The following is a 27,665-nucleotide window of genomic DNA, read 5'->3' as shown; positions in this document are numbered from 1 at the left end:
ATTTATTACACATCATTCCATACATATGCTGATGTGCAGCCGCTGAACTATAAATCCTTTCTGTCAGGAATCTGAAAGGGTCTGAGCTACTATTTTGGACACAATTTAAATAACAGGGGCTCCAACAATGGCAAACCAACAGTCTCAGAAAGGCTCTTGCAACTAAATGGAGAACTTAAAAACACCAAAGCAAACAGTGTAAGAAAAATAACCATAGAAGGTACCAAATAAGCATAGAGACATAACATTTTAAATACTTCCAAATATTTGGTTTCAAAGCACAAATGGAGCATGTGGGCTTTCTGCATCTTTTTCTGCCAAGTCCCAGGAAAAACTAACCATACTACAGTCATCTAAAACAGCTGTTAGGACTGATCTTCAAATATTTGGTTTCAAAATATAGACCTATTTGCACTTTAAAACTCAGATGCCTGCATACTGCTACTATAGCACCACACTGAGATAATCCTTTCAAAGTAAGGTGCTGGCAAAAACAGATCTTTATTCATGGTGAGAACTGCCTCAAATGGACACGGGAAAATGTTAACTTAAGTCCTAAAGTCAACTGTCAAAAAAGATAATTTGCTCTGGCACCAAAACACTTCTTTTCTTTCTTTTTTTAAGAAAGAGACTAAATTTTATGAGTTACTTAAGGTTAAAGAGAGAGGGTAAATGTGAAATGTTAAGATTGTAGAAGCAAGGGAAAAGGTTTGTCCTCTTCACTGAAAATTGTTGACTTTCTTAAACTAATCTTCTCATTTAGCATATTGTTCTTGTGGTACTCAAATATAAACTATCGAATCTGCCTCACTTTGGGTTGCTGGATGGTCCAAGCCACAGAAAAGGATCTTAGTCTAGAAATAAATCAAGTGGTTTAAAATAACCTTCCCATATTCTGGTGTAATTATACTGGTTTTCTAGGACTGTGTATCAGCATATATCCTAGCTGTATCCTACACTTCTGATAGAGTAACACATCAGGAGACTGGTATGACAGGTGATAAACACAGTGTCTTTTACTCTTCTGAGCAGACATCCATTCTGACTGACTGATTTCAACTGGCCTAAATATCTTAATGTTTCTTTAAAATAGCAGGCAATGAACATGCCTATACCTTTATGAATCACTGTTTTGTTTCCCATCAACTCTTATAATAATTTAAACCTTGTTTCTGAAAGAGGCTCTTAAAAAAAAAAAAGACACATGACAACTCAGAAAAGGAACTATACTTGGCATCTTACAAAACAGCAGTCCATCTTCACCCTATTCTTCTGATAAGTGTCACACAGATGGAAAGAATAAGAGTTATAAATGGTTAAGAAATGTATCCTGAGTCATATAACTGATTAATGAGGGAATTGGAAACTTCCTCCATTTCCCTGTTTAGCATTCCTTTGTTTCAGGCAGCTCCCAAATCAATGAAATTCCAAGCAGATGAGAATACTCTTCCTGACCTTACCTCTTTATGCACCTTCCAACTGTCTACCGTCACATTGAAGAGAGCTTTAAGGGCCTCAATGGCACAGTCTGTCTCCTGAGGTGAGAGAGGAGGTCCATTATGGTCTATGGCCGATTCATATTCATCGGTCCACTTGATGCTAAAGGCACTTTCCAAGATCTGGGTTAGCAGCGGTAGTCCTTGGAGCTCATAGCGCAATTGTGACCTGATGTCGGTGTGCAAAAGTGACAGGACGAAGAGCAAGCGCAAGTCAAAGCACTTAATGTCATTGATAAACTTTCGGTCCTTGCACTTTCTGAGGAGGTTACAGAGCTTTGCAGCAAGGTTAAGTTCCAGACTGAGCTGCTGTGCCATCTGACTGTTGAACACTATGTTACAAAGACATTTTAATGACTCCACAATAACTGGGAACTCTGACACCTTCTCCAAAGAATCATCCGACTCATTTAGCTTGGCTAGTCGCAGCAGTATCTGCATATTTTCCTTGGTTGTTACAGGAACTAAAACCTTTTTGTCTCTGGAGAGAATGCGGAGAACTTCCAGGCAGGACACTTGACATGTTGTTGGGATGTCCTTTAAAAGGACTTTAAATATGCCTTCACAGAGTTTCTGAAAAACAAGAATGAGTATGAAAAATATGGTTATTTGGCTTAAGTGATTTAAAATGGACTGTTTCTCTATCAGTGTATTAAATTGCAGTTCAAGATCTGGTTAGAAAAGATTTTTACTTTTTTAGTCACAGAATGTTAGAACTGAAAGAGATCTTATATTTGGTGCACTTCTTTCACTTTACAGATTTGGAAATTGAGGGCCAGAAAGGTTAAGCTACTTGTATGAGGCCAGAATGAATTAGTAGGGTAGCAACAGTTAGAGTATGGGTTTCCTAACTTCCAGCCTAATATTCTTAGTTTAAAAGAGAATTAGTGACTTTATACAGATGAGTTACAAATATCTTATATAAGTTTGTTCTTAAGAATTTTTAATATCAGACTACATATACTATGAGGATGGAAGGTAAGCATCTGAATCATAGCTATTCCCCTCCTGGAAATAAAAATTAATGCCTTGAGAACTGGTTCACATTTGGCCACAAGTATAGGCTCTTACAAAAAGACTTAAAGAAGCCTTCATTTATGCCTAGTTTCAGCCTTGATAATGTTTTCTCAATTTATAGTACTATGGGCAGTAGTCCCATGTTATATAAACCTTAGAACTCTCTTTAGCTAATATGTAATAACATTTAATTATCAAATGACCCCAGAGAAGATCTTTTGCTGACAACACTGCTAACAATTATTCCAAGTACTGGGTTCCAAAGAGGGCTCAGCTAGCATATATGATTCCTTTCAGTCAATTGCAAAAAGGTGCCCCTCTCCACACTAACTGCAGAAAGTGTTCCTATTGGGTGGTCAAATTACAAAAAAAGCCCTCTTCCTCCATGCAGCCCTGTGCCAGGACATACGGCTTGGGAAGCTCAGACTGTGGGCAGGATCTTAGCTTTCCTTTTCTCTTGGAGTAGGGCACAGATTACACAAATATACTTGTAGTCCTGGTTCCAAATCTTGCTACCACTATCTCAGAAACAATTCTTTCAGTTCAATTCAGTTCAGTTCAGTTGCTCAGTCGTGTCCGACTCTTTGCGACCCCATGAATCACAGCACGCCAGGCCTCCCTGTCCATCACCAACTCCCGGAGTTCACTCAGACTCATGTCCATCGAGTCAGTGATGCCATCCAACCATCTCATCCTCTGTCGTCCCCTTCTCCTCCTGCCCCCAATCCCTCCCAGCATCAGAGTCTTTTCCAATAAGTTAGCTCTTCGCATGAGGTGGCCAAAGTACTGGAGTTTCAGCTTTATTTGGACCCAAAGTGTACTCTACCTTGAATTTTTTGAAAAGGTTTTTTCTGTCATTGCCAAATTTAAGAACCACTGATAATTCTCTTAAAAGTCAATGTCCAGTTTTCTTCTCCATAAACTGCAGATCTGGGTCTCTGAACCTCAAACCTTGTATGAGGAGCAGCAAGTATAACCATTCCACTGCCAACCATTTCTATACCCATTACATTTTATAAAAACAAAAGCAACAACTATGACCAACACAAGGTTTTACAAAGTTTCTATTACTGTCATCAGACTTTAACTGAAAGAGGCTATCTGTGGGTCAAGAATTATGATCTTGGCAGAAATTTTAGGCCATGTGCATCTTCTCAGCACATCTGAGTCAAACAGCTATGGAAACGTCAATTTTAAATGTACTATGTTCTCTAGATGGAGGTGGAAAAGAAATTAACCAAGCAAGCTAAAAAAAACTTCACTACATTGTTAACTCTATCCCTTAACATACCTGATCAACTAGAAGGGACTTCCACTTAATATTTTAATATCATCATGAAAGCATTTTTTTTGTGAATGCTGTTTTGGGATAGAGGAAAGTATAATATGCCCATTATTAAAAATATATAAAATAGGAAAATTTCTCCAATTTCAGATTTTTCACATCCAAGACAAAGAAAAAAAATATGTTTTACACAGTTTCCTATGTGCTATATTCCTGGGTGGTGGAGTTAAATAACCTTTGCTCCCATATAATTTTAACCAAGAAGGAATTATCTACATTCCTATTTAAGAAATACATAATAAATAAGGTATTATAAAATATTATATACGTGAATTTGGAGTTCTACATATCTAGTAAAACACAGAAATCTTTAGTTCTTTTCTTTCTAAACCAAAAACAACAATAAAATCTTCCCCCCGCCCCCCCCCCCCCGTGCGCCCCCTCCCCCACTCCAAGTCTGTGGGTAGGAATGACTTCTTTCTTCCTCCACTGTCAGATTCAAGAAAGAAAAAGAGCAAAGTATGAATACAAATAGCCAAGGCTATAAACCAAATGGACTGTTAAAACTCTGGGACATAAGAAGGCTACATAAAAGAGATCAGAGAGGTCTACAAAATTTAGAGTTAAAAACTGCCTCACCTGAAGGCTTGCAGGAAATCCACAACCGAGACTGTTTCAAGCATAGTTTTCAATCAGTTGTTTTTAGACATGTCATTTCTCATCACAGACTTGCCTCACATGACAAGTGTTAGGTAGCTTTCTGTTATAATGTCTCTTGAAAAGGAATACCACTTCTTGGACAATGAACCCCTCCCTTTTTTGTATTAAAATATAAGAAGTGATATTTAACAGACACATTCATTGCTCTACTCAATACAATCATTTCTATTTAGAGAATATTATAAAGAAAAATTAAACCATGTACCGCATTTGGATGAATCAAAAGTTTTTCTTTGCATTTGAACAAGCAAGAACACTGAAGAGGTAGCATTCCTTATGATTCCCCCATCTGTTGAGTGCATGCACGACTTCTGTTTCAAAAGTACTCGTTTCTTTATTTTGCCTTAATGGTATTTTCCTGTGCTATAACTATTTTTTTTCAGTTGATTTTACTCCTTCAAAAACATGCCTTGCTCTCTTCAAATGCTTTCCATAGCTCCCTGTTGCCCACAGAATGCAGCTGAAATAAGCTCAGTGTCCCCTTTCCTATATCTCTGTCACACACATACACCCTCCCTTTTCTTTCCAAGTGCTCCAAACAGACTCCCAGTCCCCTGACAATATGTCCTGAACCTTCTCCCACCATTACCTCAGCATGGCCTACCCTGTCCCCATTTCCACCAGCCAGGACCCCACTCATTTCCTAAGGTTTAATTTGAAGACTGAAGGGTCTAAAAGATTCCCCAGCTGCTCCCTCTGCTCTCCTATACAGCACTTAGTTTCAACAAGCATGTAGTTCCTTGGAGAGTGAGATGGATGTTGGGGCATCTCACTCCTTTCATCTGTATCCCACTGGCAGGCCCAGGTGTGCTGTAGCTGTTTTTAAATGCAAGATACCCACATACTCCCAAAGATTATCTGCTTTAAAGTTTACTACCTGACTCTCCAACCCCTTCCAAAGAATAATTCCTTTGTATTCCTCCACCACCAGCCATCTCTCACTATCAAGTCTTCTCTTCCTCTTTTTGCAAGTATAATAAATCATCATTACATAACATTTTAAGTACAAACTTTTTATTAACTTTCTAGGTATTTATTTATACAAATTTGTTATCATGGTTCAACTGATATATTTTTTAATCTGAAAACTATTTTGCTATCTTAGATAACCATGAAACACATAATTTTTTTCCATTAAAATTGATGGAAATATCTTCTGCTTTAAAATCTTTTCACTAAGAGGTAAGGTTTTCAGGAATGAACTAAAGTCATAAAGCAAAGCTTAGGTATGCTCATAAAGTATAATTACTTCAGAGAGGCTGACAAAAAGCCCTTTTAAAATGCTCATTAGGTTGCAGTGCGCGTGCTCAGTCGTTTCAGATTCTTTGCAACCCCATGAACTGTAGCCCACTGTGCATGGTATTATCCCAGCAAGAACACTGAAGTGGCTTGCCATTTCCTTCTCCAGGGGATGTTCCCAACCCAGGGATTGAACCCACATCTCCTGTATTGGCAGGTGGATTCTTTACCACTGAGCCATCTGGGAACCCCCACTAGCTTAGTAGCCATGGCTATTTCTATAAAGTTAGACTGCAAGACCCAGCAGCAGAGACTGAAGATTGAGATTCTCAATGTTGATGCCAGGTTTTGTCAAAAAATTTTTGATAGCTTGCTCCCAAATGGAAACCCTAGAGTATACTATAGTAATGGTTTTCAGCATGCATCATAATCTCTTAAAGAATTATTTGTTGTTGTTGTTGTTAATTTTATTGAAGTAGAGTTGATTTACAGTCTTGTGTTAATATCTACAGTACAGCAAAGTGATTCAATTATACATATATACGTATATATTCTTTTGCATATTCTCTTCCGTATCACAGGATACTGACTATAGGACTCTGTGCCATATAACAGGGCCTTGTTGTTTATCCATCCATATATAACAGTTTGTCCCAAACTCTCAGTCCTTCGCTTTCCTACTCACCCTCCTCCATGGCGAACCATAAGTCTGTTCTCTATGTCTGAGTCTGTTTGTTTCATAGATGTGTTCACTTGTGTCGTATTTTAGATTCCACATATAAGTGATATCATATGGTATTTGTCATTCTCTTTTGGACTTATTTCACTTAGTATCATAATCTCTAGGTGAGGGTTGTTGAAACACAGATTGAATCAGAGTTTCTGATTTAATTGGTCTGGAATGAGGCCAGAATTGGGACTCTTAACAAGTTCCCAGTTGATGCTGTTGCTGTCAGTTCATGAGCCACATTCTAGGAACGAATGAACTACAACTAACAATGGACTGATATAACTTGGATGTTGGGGACCAGGGGTTAACTGAGAGTAACTGACCAGATAAGCACAGAAAAGTAGGCAGAGCTGAAAGCCATTAGCACAAACACCGTAACTTCTCAACTGTCCTAAAGACGTATCAGGGTGGCAGGAATAGGGATGGTATGTCATTATCTGGTCACATTACTTTTCGTAAACGTTAAAAATCACTTGAGGTGTAAAGTGTATTACTTGTTTAAGATCAGTGGTCCTAGGCCTGAAACTTGTTCAACTTATCATAGACTCCAGAACTAGAACAGTGCTGTGATTAAGGGCAGGGGTTCTGGATTTAAATTTGTGTTTAAAGGCTGACTACTGTCTTCTAATGGTGTGATCTTGGAAAGTTACTAAATGCAATCACGTATGTAGAGTACTTAGAACAGTGCTTGGAAAGCATTAAGTGTTCAGTACTGGTTATCATTTATATATTGTTATAAGGTAAAGATCTCAAATCCTCAGCTTAGCATTTAGGATCCTCCAACCTGCATTTTGAGTCTTCTCTTTCATACTGCTCCCCTATCAAACCCTCCTCTCTAATTATATTTATTTCATGTAGAGTTTTTTTTTTTTTTTTTGCTTTCTTGCCATCTTCCTTTTATATGCATCCAGTCCTTCTCCTTCTTTGACTATTTAAGTTTTATCCATTCTCCAAAACTAAGCTTAAAATTAACTTTTGATATAAAGTTTTTCCTTACTACTTCAGCCCCCAACGTTCTTCCTCTCCAAGTAATGCCCATACCAAAATTTGTAGCAATCATTGGTTGCTAAAATCCTGTTTTTTTTTATGAGTTTGCCTTAGCTACTAAAAGCTCTCTGAAGGTAGAAAGGACATCATTCTTTTATGAGAGAAGAAAATGTACTATAGAGGCTTTTAAATCAGAAAAACCTGGATTTAACAGCCAGCTTTACCACTATGATTCAGACCTTTTTTTTTTTTTTTACTTCTGTGAGCCTCACTTTCTCATTTGTAAAATGGGAATAATATCACTTATATCTCAGAGGGGTGTTGTGAGTCTCTGGGACATAACAAGCACTTTATTAGATTTTCTTCTTCCTCTATATCGTGCATCAAGACTCTTCTTCCAGCTCCAGAATGGTAAGCTTTTCACTATTAATCTGTAAAACCAGGATTAGCTTTAACTTCAATTATGAAACAAGCAAAACAGGCTATGACATGTATATGAGCATTCAAATAATGAATCCATCATGATTTATATGCTGTCCTAAAAGCTGATTTCTAAAAATACTTGTAAAAGAGAAAAGTCAAGTTTTATATATACAAAGAAAATGTCTTTGCTTATAATATAGACATCATAGTTAGTCTATTAAACTCTGGCAACCCCAAAGAGGTAGCAAGAAAATACTTTTTGAGACAAATATTACTACTCAAAAGTAGTAATTACTACTCAAAAGCAGATTGGTGCCAGTTCACAAACTGTTTGTTATCAGACCATCCCTGGTAGCTCAGCTGGTAAAGAATCCACCTGCAATGCAGGAGACCCCGGTTTGACTCCTGGGTTGAGAAGTTCTGCTGGAGAAAGGACAGGCTATCCACTCCAGTATTCTTAGACTTCCCTGGTGGCTCAGACAGTACAGAATCTGCCCGCAATGAGGAAGACCTGGGTTTGATTCCTGGTTTGGGACAATCTCCTGGAGGAGGGCATGGCAACCCACTCCAGTATTCTTGCCTGGAGATCCTCATGGACAGAGGAACGTGGTGGGCTACAGTCCATGGGGTCACAGAGTCAGACACAACTGAGTTTGACTAAGCACATAAAAAGTTGAGAATATGTATTCAGAAACCGTTATAGTGATTTGACTTTGCTATCCAAGAATGTAATTATTTCTTTAATGATTCATTTTTATTGTACTTTCAAAACTACTGGTCTATTACAAATTAGAGGAAAATTAAGAAACAAATAAGCAAAAAACTTGGTCCTTCATCACAAATAATGTGAAGGCACCGCTCTAAAGAATGCATTTTATCCCATATTTTCTTCAAATATATAATGAAGGCAGTAAAATTAACTCAGATCCCAGAGTAATGAGGAAATACTATAATGCCTCATAAACAGACTTTGTTTTTGTTGCTCAGTCACTAAATCGTGCCCAACTCTTTTACAACCCCATAGACTGTAGCCCGCCAGGCTCCTCTCTCTGTCCGTGGAATTTTCCAGCTAAGAATACTAGAGTGGGTTGCCATTTCCTTCTTCAGGGGATCTTCTAGACCCAGGGGCTGAACCCATGTTTTCTCCTTGGCAGGTCGATTCTTTACCACTGAGCCACCAGGGAACTTATTAAGGCTTTAATTATTAGGCACTGTGGTAAAAAGTGATAGATGTCCATTAAAATCCATCCTCCCTTTTTAAACAGTAAGAGAACTGTGGCAAGTTTCATGGCTGCCTGGTTACACTACACTCCTCAGCTCTTCTTCATGGCCATATGACTGAACTCTTGCCAATGGAATGTATGAGGACGTGTTTTCAGGTTTGGGTCATTACAATAGTGGGCATGCCTTCTCCCCTTTCTTGTCCCCTTCTGCAGCCCAGAACCTGGAAGTGGCAGCCCAGTATAGGCTAAGCCAATGTTCAATGGCAAAGATATGACTTGACAAACCTGTAAAGAAGCTAGGTCACTGAATCAACACATGGAGCAGAGCTACTCACCTGCATGCTTGATCACTTATGAACCGTTATTTGGAAAGGTAATAAATGCCCATATTCCTTAAATCACTTCTTCATTGGGGGTCTCTTTGTTGCAACAACTTGGCTTTAGATTTAAATAAGAATGTACCTTTGAAATACGATGTCCCAATGAAGCCCCATATAGAACCTCTTATACCATCATTCCGTAAATAACATAAGTGATATTGTACCTCCCTGGTGGCTCAGATGGTAAAGAATCTGCCTTTAATTCAGGAGTGTGGGCTTGATCCCTGGGTTGGGAAGATCCCTTGGAGAAGGGAATGGCTACCCACTCCAGTATTCTTGCCTGGACAGAGGAGCCTGGTGGGCTATAGTCCATGTGGTCACAAAGAGTCAGACATGACTGAGCAATTAACACTTTCAATGACTAAGCAACTACTCTATATCTAATACCAAGACTCAGACCAACTTGGCCTGGTTGTGCCGTGGTTGGTTTGTATATTCATTTGTTCATCTATTTATCCATTCATTAACAATTCGCCAAATGTCTGTTTACTAAATTCAAGATAAAATGGGAATGATAGTATCTACTTCATAGGGGTATTAGGGGAATTAAATAAGATAATATGTATATGCTGCCTTAGAATAAAATACTCAACAAATGTTATTTACCACTATAACTATAATGTATATGCCATAATAGAGAATTTGAGTTGCCAAGTCAGAGAGACTTCACTTTGCTATTTTATTACCTGTGAGATCTGGGCAAGTTATTTGTTTTTTTCTGAGCATAAGGTTCATTACATGTGAAATGGGGATATACCCTATATATTACAGTGCTGCTTATTAAATGAGAGGATGGTACGCAGTAAGAGACAAAGTTGTACATTTCTAAGAACAAGACCTCTAAAAATGGGCCAATGACTGAACAACCAAATCAAAAATGAAATGGCAGTGAACAGAGAAAGTGAACACTACAAAAGACAAGGACTAAACTAATGTCTGTTTTATTTATAAGAAACAGGAAAATGCAATAACTTTCCAGTTCAACTTGGAAAGAGGGGCAGAGTACACACAGAGCAGAGGCAGTGAGTTCAACTTGGCAGTAACCCTATGATAACTACAGGCCAGAAAACAGTCGAAGAGCCAAACAAAATGAGTATAATTTCCAGAATCAGAATATTAAGAGTTATAAAGGGCTATAATGACTACTTAATATCAATAAACACTAGCAGTGCAAAAGGTTCTATTAAAAAAATGGGTTTTGTTAAAGAATAAATCTGGGAAATTTATAAGGCTTATTAAAATATTAAAGATTCTCAGATGAACTATGGAAAAGAAACATGTTTTTTAAGCAGATACTTCCTTTATTTATTTGACCATAGAATCCTTTTAGAAAATAATACTTAATAATATATTCAGGATTGTGTGTGTGTGCTCAGTCATGTCCAACTCTTTGAGACCCTCTGGACTGAAGCCCACCAGGCTCCTCTGTCCATGGGATTCTCCAGGTAAGAACAATGGAGTGGGTGACCATGCCCTTCTCCAGGGGATCTTCCCAACCCAAGAATGGAACCTGTATCTCCTGCATTGCAGGTGGATTCTTTACCCACTGAGCCAATCAGGAAGCCCACACTCAGGATCAGGGGATTTATTTTATAGATAATGAAAGCTGACTCTCAAGGAAGCTAAACGATTTGCTTAAGCAGCACAGAAAGCTATAACAGAAAAGGGGACTGATTATTATTTGACTCTCAGTCCTACTCTCTTTTCATTCTACTGGTATCTGGTGACAAAATAAATAAAAATGAGTGTTACAACATTCAAAGCAATTCTGGGATAAGCTAGGTCTGTGAAAGGAATTACTGAGGACTGATTTCTTTTCCCTCCTTAAACAGACAAGTCCTTAAACATGGCTGTTATTATTTACTGTTTTTGGTCTTCTATTGTGTGTTGAAATACCTATCCATTCTCCTTAATAGAATTAAATACTTTCTCTTTAGTAAGAGTGGATTCCCCATGCCACCCCCACCTTCTTGTCCATTATGTCTGCAATGTTAGCCACATGCTTGATTTATGCTCTCACTGTAATCAACCAGTGTTCCTATAGTGATGGGATAGGACCTTGCTCTTAAAATAGGCACATTCATCTGGGAGATTTGGCATAGTGCCAGAGATACTTAAAGTCACAGGACAATCCTTGTGCATCCTCCTTAACTACTGTTTTACTAAAAGATTTATCAAGGGTGCAAGTAGGGAAGTGTTTCTACATGAAAATAAACAAATACGTTACAACTCACAATACAAAAAGTCACATGAATTTTTAAGATAAAAATTCAAATGGGAAACGAGTTTGTAGCTAAGGCAAAGTCCCTTGAATGATGCCTCCCTGGCTTCTCAGGTTATGCCTACACTCTTCTCTGATGGATGTCACTGGATATATATTCCACAGAGATCTAATTTTAGTTCTTAACTGGAGCTGAAGGTCAGCCACCTAAATCTGATAGTTCTAAACTTTTGTCCTCTGTGCACAGCAATGTGTGCACAGTGTGTGTGTGTGCATGCATGTGCGCGTACACAGATGCACATGCACAAGACAGAAAGAGATGTATTAAATTCTAAAATAAGCTTATTATAATCAATAGTTGGAACAATGCTGTCACTGCCAGAAGACAGACCTATTAAAAAATAGTATTTTACAAAAACATTAAACAATTAATGACTTACTGCCAGGATTCTACACTGTGCTTCTAAGAAAGGTTAGAGAGGATTCTGGAGGTCAAATTTGAAATCTCTTTATAAAAAGCAAAAGATGAGATTTTCTAAATAAATGCCCATGAAGCTGGTTTCAATTACATTTAGTTTAATATGATATGATACCTATACACTTTGGGTTTTTTTTTTTTCCTACTTTTACTATGGGAGGCAATAGTAATTATCACTTTTTAGTTAATGGATACTGTCCTTGTGAATGAAGTTTTTAATCTCACTTCCTTAATTTCACCTTTAGCTCCCCTTCTTGCACATGTACTTGTTTTTTTCATTAATACAATCCTTCTGGCTATGTTCTATATCATGGTGATCCTGCCAAAAGACTGAGAGTTCATAGTAACAACAATTATGTAAGTTTGGCTCAAGTTTCTTTGCTAATTAGCAATCCTGAGAAAGACATGATGCATCATCAAGAGTTCATTAACAGATGGGAAAAATAGCTTAGGTGTAAATGAAAACCTAAAAACCAATCAGCTGCCTTTCCCTTTTTGACTGAGGGCAGAAATGGGCATGTCAAAACTTTTAATTTCTCTTCAATACAGTACCAGCCAACTCTGGTTTTCTTGCTACTTAAGCAAGAGTCTTTATTTTTCAGAAAATGCTCTTCTTCACTACCTACACAAAACATATTTTAGTATTTTAAGTTAATATACTGACAAATACAGGAGCATTATCATTTGTTGCATTTTAGTTTGCCAAATAAGGGAACATAATCACATTTAATCTTTACTGAGTTCTCAGCCAAGTCATAGTTTGATTATGTAAAAGCACACTAACAAAGCTGGAAGATGTACATTCCGTCACAACATATACTCTATATCTTGGTGGCTGGTACAGATTCTCATCCTATGGATCTCTACAGCTTATTGTCTTTTTCAGTATATCAAAGTGTTACCTATATAAAGTTTCTCTGGAATTTCTTTGTCTCCTGTGTCATCTACTCCACAAGGCTCACCTCTTCACTCTGAAATCCCTAGATGTCAGCTCTAGTTACCCAGGCCTCTATAGAAGATAATCAGGGGCTCTGATGGTAAGTTGAAGTTATGGACTAAATATTTGTATTCCCATTAAATTCATATGTTGATGTTCTAACCCCAGTGTGATGGTACTTGGAGATGGGGCTTTGAGAAGGTTATTAAGGTTAGATGGGGTCATGAAGGAGAGGACTTGGTCTTATGCGAATAGTATCCTTTTTACAAGAGACACCAGAGGGCTGGCTCACTCATTCCCCACTCGCTTCCTTCTCTGCACAAAGAGGAGGTCAAATGAGTACACAGTCAGAGAGCAGGTGACTATCAGCCAAGAGAAGAGGTCTCAGAAGGAAATCTACCTTACCAGCACCTTGATCTTTGATTTCTAGCCTCCAAAACTGTGAGGCATAAATTTGTTTTGCTTATGCAACCCAGTTTTTGGTATTTTGTCATGGTAGCACGAGCAGACTAAGACAGCCGAGAATAAGGACAAGAGTAAAGTTGTTTCAATGAGACAGCTGTGATGTTAGAGGTCTTTAAAGGCACAAGAACACACGAGTGGTGTAGCAGAAAAAAAGCACAGAAACAGTTTGGGTTTTTTCTAATTCCTAGTTCTATTATTTTTTGAATTTGGATCTGGAGCAATTTATTTATTCTACCTGAAGCTAAATTTCATCATGTGTAAGATATAAATGTATCTATTTCACAAAGTTATTATGAAAGATCTATATTATTAATATTATATATTATTTAACATGAACAGCATCTGAGACAATGTATTGTAAGGAGTAAGAAATCTCACAGGTTATTTATTAGGAAACAGTACAACTGAAGTAAGGAAAGCACCTAGGTTTAAACACTAGCTTATAGCTATATGATCTTAGCAAATTTTTTTGTCACTGCGCCTAATTTCCTCATCTCTATAAAGAGGAATAACATCTAGGGCTTATAAATATTAAATGAGATGATTATATTTGAAAATCTCTAGCACAGTGCTTGGGATAGAATAGAGACTTATGCACATTACCTCATAAAGATGGCCAGATGAACGAGCAGATCAAGTAATATTAATAGGCACACTCTGCACAAGCACAATAGGGCTAGGAAATTTTTATCTGTATTTTCCATTTAATACCAAAGCCACTTGAAAAGGTAAGTGCTGATGTTATAACATGGCAATTTTGTATTAGTTTTATAGATTCTGTAGTATCCATTTAGAATCTATCGAGTTCATTGCTGAGCACTTGCGCACACAGGCCTGGTAACAGGCATGTAACTTAAAATGCTCTCAATTTAAAATTCAAGTACATGCAAACTACTCAAGAGAAATAAATACTAACCAAGCGACAAAAGGTTGAGTTGGGGTTAGGGAGCTATAAAAGCACATAACTCAAGTTACTTATACTACTATGGAGACTGAACATATGTAAAATGAATAAGGACTGTAAATGTATTTCAATGCATAGCAATTTAAGCTGTGTATTAAAGATTAAAGGAATAAACTACATATTGAGAATTTAGCTAGAAAAAGCTTCTTGATAACTATGAATGCTAGGTAATAAGTAGGGGAAAAAATGAAAGAGATGGAGCAGGGGAAAGAAGGTAGAAGACAAGCTAAGTGATGGACAAAGGCAGAGGCAGAGAGGGATAAAGCAGGAGGATCAATTAAAGCAGATGTAGAGTTCATACAAGTAAAAGCTCTCTAACAAAGTTATCTAACAGCAAAGTGGCTGCTGTGGAGATCCCATTACTGAAAGTATTCAGTCAGATTCTGGTTGATTACCCTCAGCACAAGAGACCTTAGAAGGAATCACTGTCCTGGAAGATATCCTGGGTCCCTTACTATACTGTAAGTTCCTGAGGAGTCACCCTGCAATGACAGTCACTGAAGGCAGGAAAGAAGGCAGAGGACCTAGTTTGAGTCCCAGATCCTTCACTCATTTTTCATAACCTCAAGTAAGTCAACCACTCAGTTTTTCATCTATAAATGGGGAACTGGAAATGTCTGTTCAGCCTGGAACTCTTTCAGGTCCTAAGAGTTTTCAATCAGCCGAAGATGTACATGTTATACCCTTTCCTTAGTACATGGCCAAACTGTGTAAGGAACAGCTAATTGCTAAGATGAAAAAAAATCAAAACCCTATATTTTAGGCAAAATAATAATCGTAAAAGACACGTGCAGCATGCCTACGGGTCAAGTACTGTACTGCTTATGGGAGGGCTGACACTAGTTACCCTACCCAGTCATACTGTAAATCCTGGGCTTCTGTTTTCTGTCAACGGTTTTATTTAACTCAGTGTCAAAGTTTTGTTTATGCTCTGCAACAACTCTCAAATTCTGGAGAGAGTTGGAGCCTACAATCAGAAAACAGAATCAATTCATAAGCTATACCACAGGTCAACTCAATTATTAATGAGTGGCAGTATGGTGCAGCACAAGGGCTGTGGACCACACTGCATAGGCTTAAATCATGTCCTCCCACTTCACAAGTTTAGGCAAGTAATTTACTTCACTAGTTTAAGCAAGTAATTTCTTTGTGTGCCTTAGTTTCCTCATCTGTAAAATAAGTAAGAAAACAGTACCTCATTTATTAGCTTTGTTATTAGGATTAAAGATGTTAATATTCATATAGTGCTTGGAATGATGGGCATGTACTATTTAATAACAGCTTTATCAATACATAATTTATATATCATAAATTTACCCTGTTAAAGTATACAGCTCATTGATTTTTAGGATATTCACACTTGTGCAACCATCATCACTGTTTAATTTTAAAACATTTTCATCACCCTCAAAAAAACCCCAACACCCATTAGCAGTAACTCCCCATTCCCCTCTCTCCCTAGCCCCTGGGAAACAAATGATCTACTTTCTGTTATTACAGATCTGCCTATATTAGAAATTTCATATGAGTGGAATTGTACATTATGTGGCCTTTTATATCTTCCTTCTTTCACTTAGCATAATATGCTCAAGGTTCATCCATGTTATAAGCACTTACAACAGTTACTTTTATTCTTTTTTATGGATAAGTAATATTCTATTGTATGGCTATAATACATTCCATTTATCCATTCACAAAATGATAGACATTTGGTTTGGTTCCATTTTTTGGCTGTTATGAATAATACTGCTGTGGATATTCAAGTACACAGTTTCCTGTGGACACATATCTTCATTTCTTTTTTGTAGATACCTAGGAGTGCAACTCGGAGAAGGCAATGGCACCCCACTCCAGTACTCTTGCCTGGAGAATCCCATGGATGGAGGGGCCTGGTGGGCTGCAGTCCATGGGGTCGCGAAGAGTCGGACACGACCAAGCGACTTCACTTTCCCTTTTCACTTTCATGCATTGGAGAAGGAAATGGCAACCCACTCCAGTGTCCTTGCCTGGAGAATCCCAGGGACGGGGGAGCCTGGTGGGCTGCCGTCTATGGGGTGGCACAGAGTCGGACACAACTGATGCGACTTAGCAGCAGCAGCAGCAGGACTGCAACTGTTGGGTCATATAGTAACTCTGTTTAATTCTTTGAGGAACTCTTAGATTATTTTCCAAAGTGGCCACATCATTTTATATGCAGTAATCTATCAGTAATGTATGAGCATTCTGATTTCTTCACATCCCTGTCAACATTTACTATCTGACTTTTTTGATTTTAGCCATACTAGTGAGTATAAACTGGTATTTCATTATAGTTTTGATTTTCATTTCCTTGATGGTTAATGATGTTAAGCATCACATGTTGATTGGCTATGTGTATATCTTCTTTGGAAAAATGTATATTCAGATCCTTTGCCCACTTTAAAATTCAATTATATTTTTATTACTGAGTTCTTTATATACCCTAGATACAAGTCTCTTATCAGACATACAATTTGCAAATACTATCTTCCATTCTGTGGGTTTTCTTTTCACTTTCTTGATAGTATAAGCACAAAAGTTAACTTTGATGAAGTCTAATTTATTGGTTTTTCTTTGGTTGCTTGTGTTTTTGGTGTCCTATCTAAGAATCCACTCCCAAATGCAGGCCATGAGGACTTACCCTATGTTCCTGTAAGAGTTTTATGGTTTTAGATCTTACATTTGGGTCTGATCTATCTTGAGTTAAATTTTGCACATGGTGTGAAGTAAAGGTTCAATGCATTCTTTTAAATGTAGCTAAGTTTCTCAGTGCCATTTGTTAAAATATTATTCTTTCTCCACTGAATGGCTTGTCACCCTTGCCAAAAATCTGTTGATCACAGACACACTGGTTATTTCTGGACTCTCAATACTATTCCACTGATCTAAATCTATATATGCAGGGTTTTTTTTCCAGTAAATACATACAACAAGATCCACAGTTGGTTGAAACTGCAGATGCAGAACTGTGGATATGAAAGACCAACTATAAAGTTACACATGGGTTTTTGACTGCTCAGGGAATTGGCACCCTAAACTTTGAGTTGCTTAAAGGTCAACCATATGTATGTTTATCTATCTTTGTGTCAGTACTCACTGTCTTGATTACTGTTGCCTTGTAATAAGTTTTGATGTTGGGAGTTGTAAGTTCTCCAGGTCTGTTCCTTTCAAGATTGTTTTGGCTCTTCTGCATCCCCGGCAATTCCATATGAATCTCAGAACTGGCTTGTCAATTTGTACAAAGAAGCCACCCGGAATTCTAAGAGGTATCTCATTAAATCTACAGATCAAAATGAGAAGTAGTGCCATCTGAGCATAAGTCTTCCAATCTATGAACATGGGATGTTTTCTCATTTCTTTACATCTTCTTTAATTTCCTTTTCAGTTCAGTTCAGTCACTCAGTTGTGTCCGACTCTTTGCGACTCCATGAATCGCAGCATGCCAGGCCTCCCTGTCCATCACCAACTCCCAGAGTCTACCCAAACCCATGTCCGTTGAGTCAGTGATGCCATCCAGCCATCTCATCCTGTCGTCCCCTTCTCCCCCTGCCCCCAATCCGCCCCAGCATCAGGGTCTTTTCCAATGAGTCAACTCTTTGCATGAGGTGGCCAAAGTATTGGAGTTACAGCTTCAATATCAGTCCTTCCAATGAACACCCAGGGCTGATCTCCTTTAGGATGGACTGGTTGGATCTTCTTGCAGTCCAAGGGACTCTCAAGAGTCTTCTCCAACACCACAGTTCAAAAGAATCAATTCTTCAGCGCTCAGCTTTCTTCACCGTCCAACTCTCTGCGTTTGGCTGTGGTGGGTCTTCATTGCTACACTGGCTTTTCTCTAGCTGTGGGGAGCAGGGCCCATTCTCCAGCTGTGATGCATAGGCCTCTCATTGTGTTGGTTTCTCTTGGTGTGGAGCATGGGCTCTAGGGCATTCAGGTCTCAGTACTTGCAGTGTGCAGGGCTCAGCAGTTGTGGCTCCTGGGCTCCAGAGCACAGGCTCAGCAGTTGTGGTATACAGGCTTAGTTGCTCCACAGCATGTGGGATCTTCCCAGATCAGGGATCAAATCTGTGTCTCCTGCATTGATTAGCAGGCAGATTCTTTACCACTGAGCCATCAGGGAAGCCCTTAGATCTTCTTTAGTTTCTTTCAACAGCATTTTGTAGTCTTCTACAAAATGGAATTATTTTCTGAGTCATTTCCTTAGTTGCTGTTCTAGGACTTAAATATCTTATATATGTATATATCTAAACAGAATTAGCTTCAATTTACATTAATTCCAGTGAGGTGTAGAAACACTGCTTCTATATGATGTTGTCTCTTTCCCCTCTTTGGTGGCATTATTGTTATACATATCAAAAATGATTACTTGATATATAATTTTGTCTTTTGAAGTCACTGAGGAGAAAGGACAGCTGGTATATACTTACAGCTTTTGTTATTTTGGCCTTATTGGTTCTCTAGAACCAAATAGTGACTTTATTATCTAGAGTCACTTCCTTAGTGCAGTACAGCTTTGCTCTCATCAACCTTTGTGCTACTTCTGACAAATATATCATGTTTCTGTATGTTACTAGCTGAACAATATACTATAGACATATTGTTTTATACAACTGTTTTTAAGATCATCTGAAAGAATAGGAGAAGAAATATGCATTTATATTATCTTTTATAATTACATAATTACCTTTACTAGTTCTCTTTTGTTTCTTTGTGTGGATTTAAATAGCTGTTTGAGGTAACTTGCTATCTGTTTGAAGGACTTTTAGTACTTCTTGCAAGGTGGGTCTAGAACAAATTCATTTTTTCATTTATCTAAAAATGTTTTTATCTCCCTTGCAATGTTAAAAGATAGTTCTGTTGGATATAAGATTCTTGGTTGAGGTTTTTTCTTTGAGCTCTTTGAATACATTATTCCACAGCCACAGGCCTACATTTCTGATGAGGAGTCAGCTGTGTATCTCATTGAGACTGCTCTGTAAGTGATGATCCATTTTTCTTTTGCTACTTTCAAAATTTTCTCACTGTGTTTCCATTTTAGCATTTTTATTGTGATGTGTCTATGGATCTTTTGGAGGTTATTCTACTCAGACATTATTGAGCTTCCTGGATATGTAAATTGTTTTCCAATAAGTTTAGGAAGTTTTTAGACATTTCTTCAAATATTTTTTCTTCCCTTTTCTCTCTCCTCTCCTCTGGTACTCCAATTATATGTATGTTGATATATTAACATCATCTCATATTTCTCTGAGGCACTCATTTTCATTATTCTTTTTTCTCTGTTCTTTACCTTGTATATACTATTGCTTTATCTTCATATTTGCTCATTCTTTCTTCTGACAGTTTGAACCCAACATTGGGCCTCTTTAGTGATCTTTTTCCCCTTATTATACTTTTCACTTCCAAAATTTCCATTTGGTTCTTCTTTTTCTTTTTAATCATTTCTATCTTTGTATTGATATTCATTTGTTGTGATGTCATCAAATTTTGTATTACTTCTTTAATTATTGTTTCCTTTACTTTTCTGAATATTTTTTTCTTTTTTCGTTTTGGCCACACCACACAGCATGCAGAACTTCCGCCAACCAGGGATCAAACCCAAGCCCCCTCAAGTGAAAGCACAGAGTCTTAACCACTGGACCACCAAGGAAGTCCTTTCTGAATATATTTATAATAAATATGTTGAAGTCTGTCTGTTAAATCTACCCTCTGGTTGTTCTCACAGGCAGTTTCCACTGCCTGCTTTTTCCCCAGTGTATAGGTCATTCTTTCCTGTTTCTTCACATAGCTTTGTTTTGTTTTTTTTTTTGAAGCCGGACATTTTAGATAATACATCAACACTGGGTATTGCCTATGCCATCCAAGACTTGCTATTGTTATTTTTCTTATTTGCTCAGTGACTGGATGAATTATTTTCATTGAGTATACTTTCCTCCTCCTCCCTGCAGATGTAGCTCCTCATGGGTCTCACCCTTTGGTCTGCTACAGTCATCCTGGGATGACAGTGGCTTTGGCAGGCCTCTCTTTGACGTTCTCTTCCCTGACCACACCCAGCTGTTAAGCTCCACTAACTACAGATTGATTGATCTATTGTCTTCAACAATGTCCTGAGGCATAAATTGCTCTACAGACTGAACCGATTTATTACAGTTCCTTTGAAGAGACAGTTCCTGAGGTAAGTATTTAAGATTTGTTCTAATTACAGGAAGGTTCCTCCCAGCTGTCTTTCCTCCTTCCTTTCTAGCAAACTAGCTAGATGTCTGGTTAGCCCTATAACTCCAATCAATATGTCAGTCTCCTCCCGACTCCTTCTCCTTTCATCACAACCCATATCTTCAGGCAGAAACTTCACTTTGTTGCAAAAAGTTGGTCCCTCTGGGGAGAGATTCAGAGCTTACTGTTATAAGGTCTGCTTGTTTCTCTTGGCAAAATTCCTGAACCTTGGTTCTGATGCTGGGGGCAGAGACAACAGCATGCTTCTTTCATGACACCTCCTTGAAAGTTCAACTGGAGGAGACAGGGGAGTAGCAGACCCAAAACTCCTCAATTTGCCTTCCAAGGTGGAATCTGTTTGTCCCACCAGCCAGGGCAAGGGCAGTTGGTGCCCCAGTATTCTCAATGTTGCCTTACTCAAGGTAGAGCCCATGACCCACGAATGGAGACTGGGTGAAAGAAGAGAGATCCCATCTCTCAGCTATAATTCACCCAGAATTTTGTCTCAGTGACATGTGGCTGGGGCAGGGTGAGAAATGCTGACCTTACCCCTGTTCCTACTGGTTAGTTAGCCTTTCAACTGAGGACTGAGGAAAGTAGGAGCTCTGATCTTGGCTCTATCAGTTTGCTGTTGTTCAGTCACTAAGTCATGTCCAACTCTTTGCAACCCCATGGACTGCAGCACTCCAGGCTTCCCTGTCCTTCACCATCTCCCAGAGCTTGCTCAAACTCATGTTCATCGAGTCAGTGATGACATCTAACCATCTTATCTCATTCTCTGTCATCCCCTTCTCCTCCTGCCCCTCAATCTTTCCCAGCATCAGAGTCTTTTCCAATGAGTCAGCACTTCGCATCAGGTGGCCAAAGTATTGGAGCTTTAGCATTATCCTTCCAATAAACAGTCAGGGTTGATTTCCTTTAGGATTGACTGGTTTGATCTCCCTGCTGTCCAAGGGACTCTCAAGAGTCTTCTCCAGCACAACTAGAAAGCATCAGTTCCTCGATGTTCAGCCTTATGATCCAACTCTCACATCCATGCATGACTACTGGAAAAATGATAGCTTTGACTATACAGACCTTTGTTGGCAAAGTGATGTCTCTCTGTTTTTTAATAAGCTGCCTAGGTTGTTCATAGCTTTTCTTCCAAGGAACAAATGTCTTTTAATTTCGTGGCTGCAGTCACCATCCACAGTGAGTTTGGAAGCCAATAAAATAAAATCCGCCACTGTCTCCACTTTACCCCATCTATTTGCCTTGAAGTGATGGACCAGATGCCATGATCTTACTTTTATGAATGCTGTTTTAAGCCAGCTTTTTCACTCTCATCTTTCATCCTCATTAAGAGGCTCTTTAGTTCTTCTTTGCTTTCTGCCATTAGAGTGATATTATCTGCTTATCTGAGGTTGCTGATATTTCTCCCAGCAATCTTGATTTTAGCTTATGATTCATCTGGGTCTGCATTTTGCATGATGTACTCTGCAGAGAAGTTAAATAAGCAGAGTGACAATATACAGCCTTGACAAACTCCTTTCCCGATTTTGAACCAGTGTGTATTTCCATGTCGGGTTCTAACTGTTGCTTCTTGACCTGCAAATAGGTTTCTGAGGAAGCAGGTATGGTGGTCTGGTATTTCCATCTCTTTAAGAATTTTCCACAGTTTGTTGTGATCCATAGAGTCAAAGGCTTTAGCACAGCCGATAAAGCAGAATTGTTTTATAACATTTAGAAAATATTATAAAAACATTTTATAGATGTTTTTCTGAATTCCCTTGCTTTTTCTATGATCCAAGGGATGTTGTATCTCAGTTTGATCTCAGTTTGGAGGAGGGTTTCCATCTCACTCCACTGAGAGTGGGAAGAAAGGGAGCAGGTCTCAGTTTAAATACCACAGACTTTCACTTTTCTGACTTTCAGTATATTTTCCTGAATAAGTGTTCCTTCATTGACTTCATGCTTTTAGGACTATTTCCAGATAATTTAAATGGCTGTTGTTGTTGTTGTTTTTAAATAACCAGTTTAATTAAGGAGCAGGTTCATAAAGCTCTCACACTGTCATGGCTGGAAGCAGAACTTCTTGCTGAGTTTTTCATATGAAAAAAAGGATTGAAACTCTAAAGTACAAATCAGAGATACTACTCAACATTCCCAAGCAGAAAGTGATCCATACAGAGATCACGTATGGACTGTCATATCTAAGGCTTACTAAATCAGAAGGCTATTCTGTTCTTTCTTCCTACACTTAGTCCTTCAATACCTTGGTAACACATCTAAAATAAAAAATGGAGTCTGAAATGAAGTCTAAATTATTTTACTTCTGAACTACTGTGAGGCATTCATCCTGGCCTATGATATAATTCAGCCCTTCTGGTCAAGTTTTATGCCAGTTCCAGCTGGATAGAAACTTTAAAAATAAAAGTTTTAGAATGCATTTGGTAATATGTGTGTTTGTGTGTTTTAAAGAAATCAAGATGTTAAAAATGATTATCTTTAAAGTTATTGGTTTCTAAATGAGAACCGAACTTGCATCATATATCAAAGTATTCCCCAAAGTGAAGACATCAACTAAAATTTGAGTCAAATTTGCAAGACACACAAAGCTCATTTTGTTTTAGTGAAAATTGGAGTTTAACAATTTCAAATGACTATACTAAATGTAAAAGGCTTTTAGAACAAGCATTCATGCCTCAAGCTATCCCTAAGCATGGATTCACAGTATACGACTGATGGTTCTATCTTGGCACATTTTCCTTGGGGGACTCTAATATGGAAAATTACCCATTCATTTTCTATAGTCCACAATGACAACCCTCAGTATGCATCTGTAGCTGAGAAATGCCAAACCAAACACCATAGGAAAATAGCCAACTTAGGAACCAAGGCCTAACACAGGACCTGGCACACAGGAATTACTGAAAAAATATTTGTGGACTACAGAGATCTCTACTAATATGCCAAGTACATCCAACTTTGTGGAAAAAAGAAGAAATATTTCAAATGGTAGAATGGACTTTTGTGTTCAAATAAATTTATTTCACTCCATAAACCAGCTCCACAAAGGATACTATCTCCAAACCTAATAACATTTTTATGTTCCCCCAAAAGGAGTATGTAAGATAATCTCAAAAGGCCAATTTTAGAGAGAATAAATGATTTAAAAATGCATTGGTCTTTGCTTACATCCTGAATCACATAACTCTGAAAGAATATATTATCACATATATTATCTTATATCTGATATACTGTAATGAAAAGTTTAAAATATCAAAAAGAGAAATGAAAATATCATCCACAGTAATAACACAAAGCCACTATTTAGTGAATTTCCTTGTAGACATTTTTCTTTGTATACTTTATATTAGTTTTACATGGTTATGATCACATTGTATGAATATTTTTGTATTCTGCATTTTCAGTAAACAACAGTTATGAAAAGTGCTTGAGAATCTGCTGCCTACTTAAGAAAATATCAAACTCAAAACCAAACCATATGTACAAGTCATGAGAATTCTGGTCTCCACTTAATCTCCAATCCCCTTTATTCATTTAACAGGTATGTATTGTAGGTGCCTATTTTGTGCCAGATGCAGTGCCAAGGACTGAAAGTACGAAGAAAAGTAAGCTAGAATTTTAGTCCTCAAAGAGTTCTCAACTCAGTAACTACCTTATACCTTCACAGATATATGAACTTACCTATGTCAGTTTGAAGTAATGAAATAAATGCTTGAAATTTAACTATTTTTAACATGATTCTTTTGAGGAAAATAACTAAATACCTAAAAGTTTATCTCAGACAACAACTTAAGTTTTCTGCATTTGATATGGTTGTCTTCTTAGAGGTGAAAGAGCTGCAATTCTTTTAATCATTTTACGATAGGTATTTTTCCAATATTTATTGCAATTAGTTCTCTTTATTGGCCTTGAGATCAGCTGTGCTTCAGAAACCAATATAAGAATTTTCATTTCCTTAAGGTGTAAAATTTCAGATTATTCATGATACCTTCCTCCGTCCTACATATTTGCATGATACATTTGTTTATGTGTTGGTATACAGTCATAGCCATCTATTTAGGTAGACAAGATGTAAAGTAAATGCTTCAGTAAGCACAGGTGCTTACACCCAAATATACCATGAGCCACATGCACCTGGAACTATCTGCATTCTATGCACAAACATCAGAAATGTGTCTGTCTCTACTTCTCTGGAAAAATTTAAGCACTCCTAGTTGGTAATTTCCTTTGATATTTTCTGATTTAAGTCTAAAGTCTAGTTGCCTAAATGTTGTCTCAAGGTATAAGAGATAAAACAAGGTACTGAGTCATAATTTCAAACCTTCTGAAATATACCTCAAGTGATAATGAGTGGGAGCCATGGAGCACTAAACAGTGAAGGAGCTGCACATAATAGCAAGAAAATCTGTTCTCTGCTTGAGGCTCCACCACTTACTAGTAATGTGAGTGTTAACAAGTTGTGATTAACATAAGCCTCAGTTTTCTTATCCATAAAATTGGTATGGTGATATTCTCTCCATACTTATAACATTACAACTTTACTACTGAAAAGCAAATCTTCATAAAAGTGCAAAATGCTACACAAATGTTAGGAATTAGGTCTAAGGATCATTACTTTATAACCAATTCCTAGAAAGTTCACACAATCAAGTTTTATTTTTTGAAAGGCTCTGTTCCCTTACATCTACTTATTGGTTGTCATAAGGTTTTACATAAGAGAGGTGTGTTTTTCAGAGCAACAGCACCTGTAGTTTATGGAAAGGCGTGACGCTGTTACCAACAAACAGGTAGAAGGCTCCAGAGACATGTTTAGGAAAGAGAAAAAGAGAACTAGAGCAGGAAAGCAAATTGGATGGTAATTTGAGTTCCTCCTATTTTAAGACTGGGTTTAATGTGGAGACATGCCTAATATTCCATGTCTCTCTACACTGAGAACTTAAAAAGCTGTTAGGATGCAGATCCTTTAGAGAAGTCCAATAATTTTGATTTCAAAGTCTTTATGGGCCTTAGGCATGAAAGAGTCACTAATGGTTTTAACCTTTGGAGACTGAAATAGTTTTGTTTGCCAACGTTTTTACGTTAATGAAGATTACCTAGCTCAGTCCCTAATGACATTTGTTTATATCAGACCTCCCAGGAAGCAGCAATCTATACACTAAACCAAAATTAACACCAGTACAGTAGTTATGGTCACCAAAAATCTAAAAGGCAGTAAAAGACAATATCTCGAAAATGTCAAGTTTTGCTACTACCCTACAGGAAATAAACATGCTTTACTAGCAACTGTGTGGGAATTTTTCTTCCCTTAACTGAAAGCCATATGGAGGGAGGGAAATCTCTGTCTTCATGCACTTACTTTGACTAGTGAAAGGACTGTCAAAGATTTTAGTGTCAGATCCATAAGGTACCCCAAATCTATGGATATAGTATGGATTCTCCCAACTAAGCTAAACAGCAGCTGCCTTCCTAGCCTGAATACCTAAAAAATGTATATATTCATTTTTTAACACCTGGCTTCTTTTTTCTTCTACTTGACCATCTCTCCCATTAGCACATAATAGTCTCTCTCCTCCCTCTCTCTTTCTCTTTTACCACAGTGCAGTATTCCATTATGCAAATCTCTATAAGTTTCTACAAATATTCCCTGATTCCTGGAGGTTTTTTTGTTTCCAATCATCTGCTATTATGTACAATGCTTCAGTGAGTAACACTGCTTACTTTATTTCAATCTATCCACAGAATAGATCTAAAAGTGACATTGCTTGGTCAAAGGGCAAAATGCATCTGTAATTTTGGTAGATATAACTAGCTTCTATTCCATACGGACTTGTGTTATATTCTACTCCCACCAAGTGAGTAAGGTACTTATTTCCTGAAGACCATTTATCAAAATGCACATGCCTGGATTCCATCCCCCAAATTCTGACTCAGTAGACAGTGATGGGGCCTGAGCAGGCCTGTTGAAAAAGCTCCCCAAACAGCACATCCCTGGCTGAGAACCCTGTTCTAAAGGGTATTCTAGTCTTGTTTATATTGTTTAAATTCAAAAGAAAATCAGTAAATCTTTAACTTCCAAAGTTTATACTCCTTGTCACTCATTCAATAAAACTTTTCGAGTACCTATCTGTGCTGGGCATTCTAGATGCCGAGGATATAAAGATAACTATTATTATAGCATCTGTCTTCAGGGAGTTCACAGAGTCTAACAATGAGAAACACACACACACATATAAAATTAAGAAACAAATAATAAGCATAGGATTAAAGATTTACATAAAATTTTACAGGAATACTGAAAAGGGGCATTTCACCCTAATAGGAATGCCAGAGGTTTCCTGAAGGAGAAGCTCCTAGAGGTGAGTAGGAATTAAACAGGTGAAAGGGTGAAGAAATATACAAGAGGGCATTCCAGGCAGAAGACAACACATGCAAAGATAGGAAGTAGGAAACAGAAGGGATGTGTATATGTACATAACTGGAAACATTTCATGTTCCTAGAGCATAAATTACAAGGGACAGAAGTAAGCAACAGGCTGCAAAAGTAGGCAAGCTTCAGATCACTGACCATCAAGCTCATGATAAGAAACTTGAACTTTATCCTATAGACAAAGAAAGTCACTCAAGGGTTTCAAGGTTGAGAGTGACACAATTAGATTGTTGTTATAGAATTATGGACAATGGAATTATGGAAGCGCACATAACTGGAAAAATAATGAACTGTTAGGAAACTGGTACACTAGTCCAGATGAAGGTATGAACAAGGGCTGGGACTAAGGAGGGAATGTATGGAGAAATCTTAAGAGGCAAAATGAGCAGGATGTCGACATTAAATATGGGGGTAGATGTGAAGAGAGGGATGATTT

The 27,665-nt window shown here is 37.8% G+C and overlaps 1 protein-coding gene across 8 annotated transcripts in view; it reads right to left on the bottom strand.

Annotated features, from left to right (window-relative positions):
* The window catches only part of RIC8B (RIC8 guanine nucleotide exchange factor B), a 101,326-nt gene that overhangs the window by 63,254 nt on the left and 10,407 nt on the right, over positions 1-27,665 (bottom strand). For all 8 annotated transcript variants that reach the window (XR_009736526.1, XR_009736527.1, XR_009736528.1 and 5 more), the window contains exon 3: positions 1,461-2,069. Coding sequence is in view for 5 of the 8 variants with exons in the window: in XM_061417205.1 (XP_061273189.1) it covers positions 1,461-2,069 (609 nt within the window). In the remaining 3 variants the exon portion in view is untranslated. The remainder of the gene's footprint in view (positions 1-1,460; positions 2,070-27,665) is intronic.

This window comes from Bos javanicus, chromosome 5, assembly GCF_032452875.1.
Source record: "Bos javanicus breed banteng chromosome 5, ARS-OSU_banteng_1.0, whole genome shotgun sequence".
NCBI lineage: Eukaryota > Metazoa > Chordata > Mammalia > Artiodactyla > Bovidae > Bos > Bos javanicus.
The sequence above is the reverse complement of the archived record's forward strand: the minus strand, read 5'-3'. Positions and strand labels throughout refer to the sequence as shown.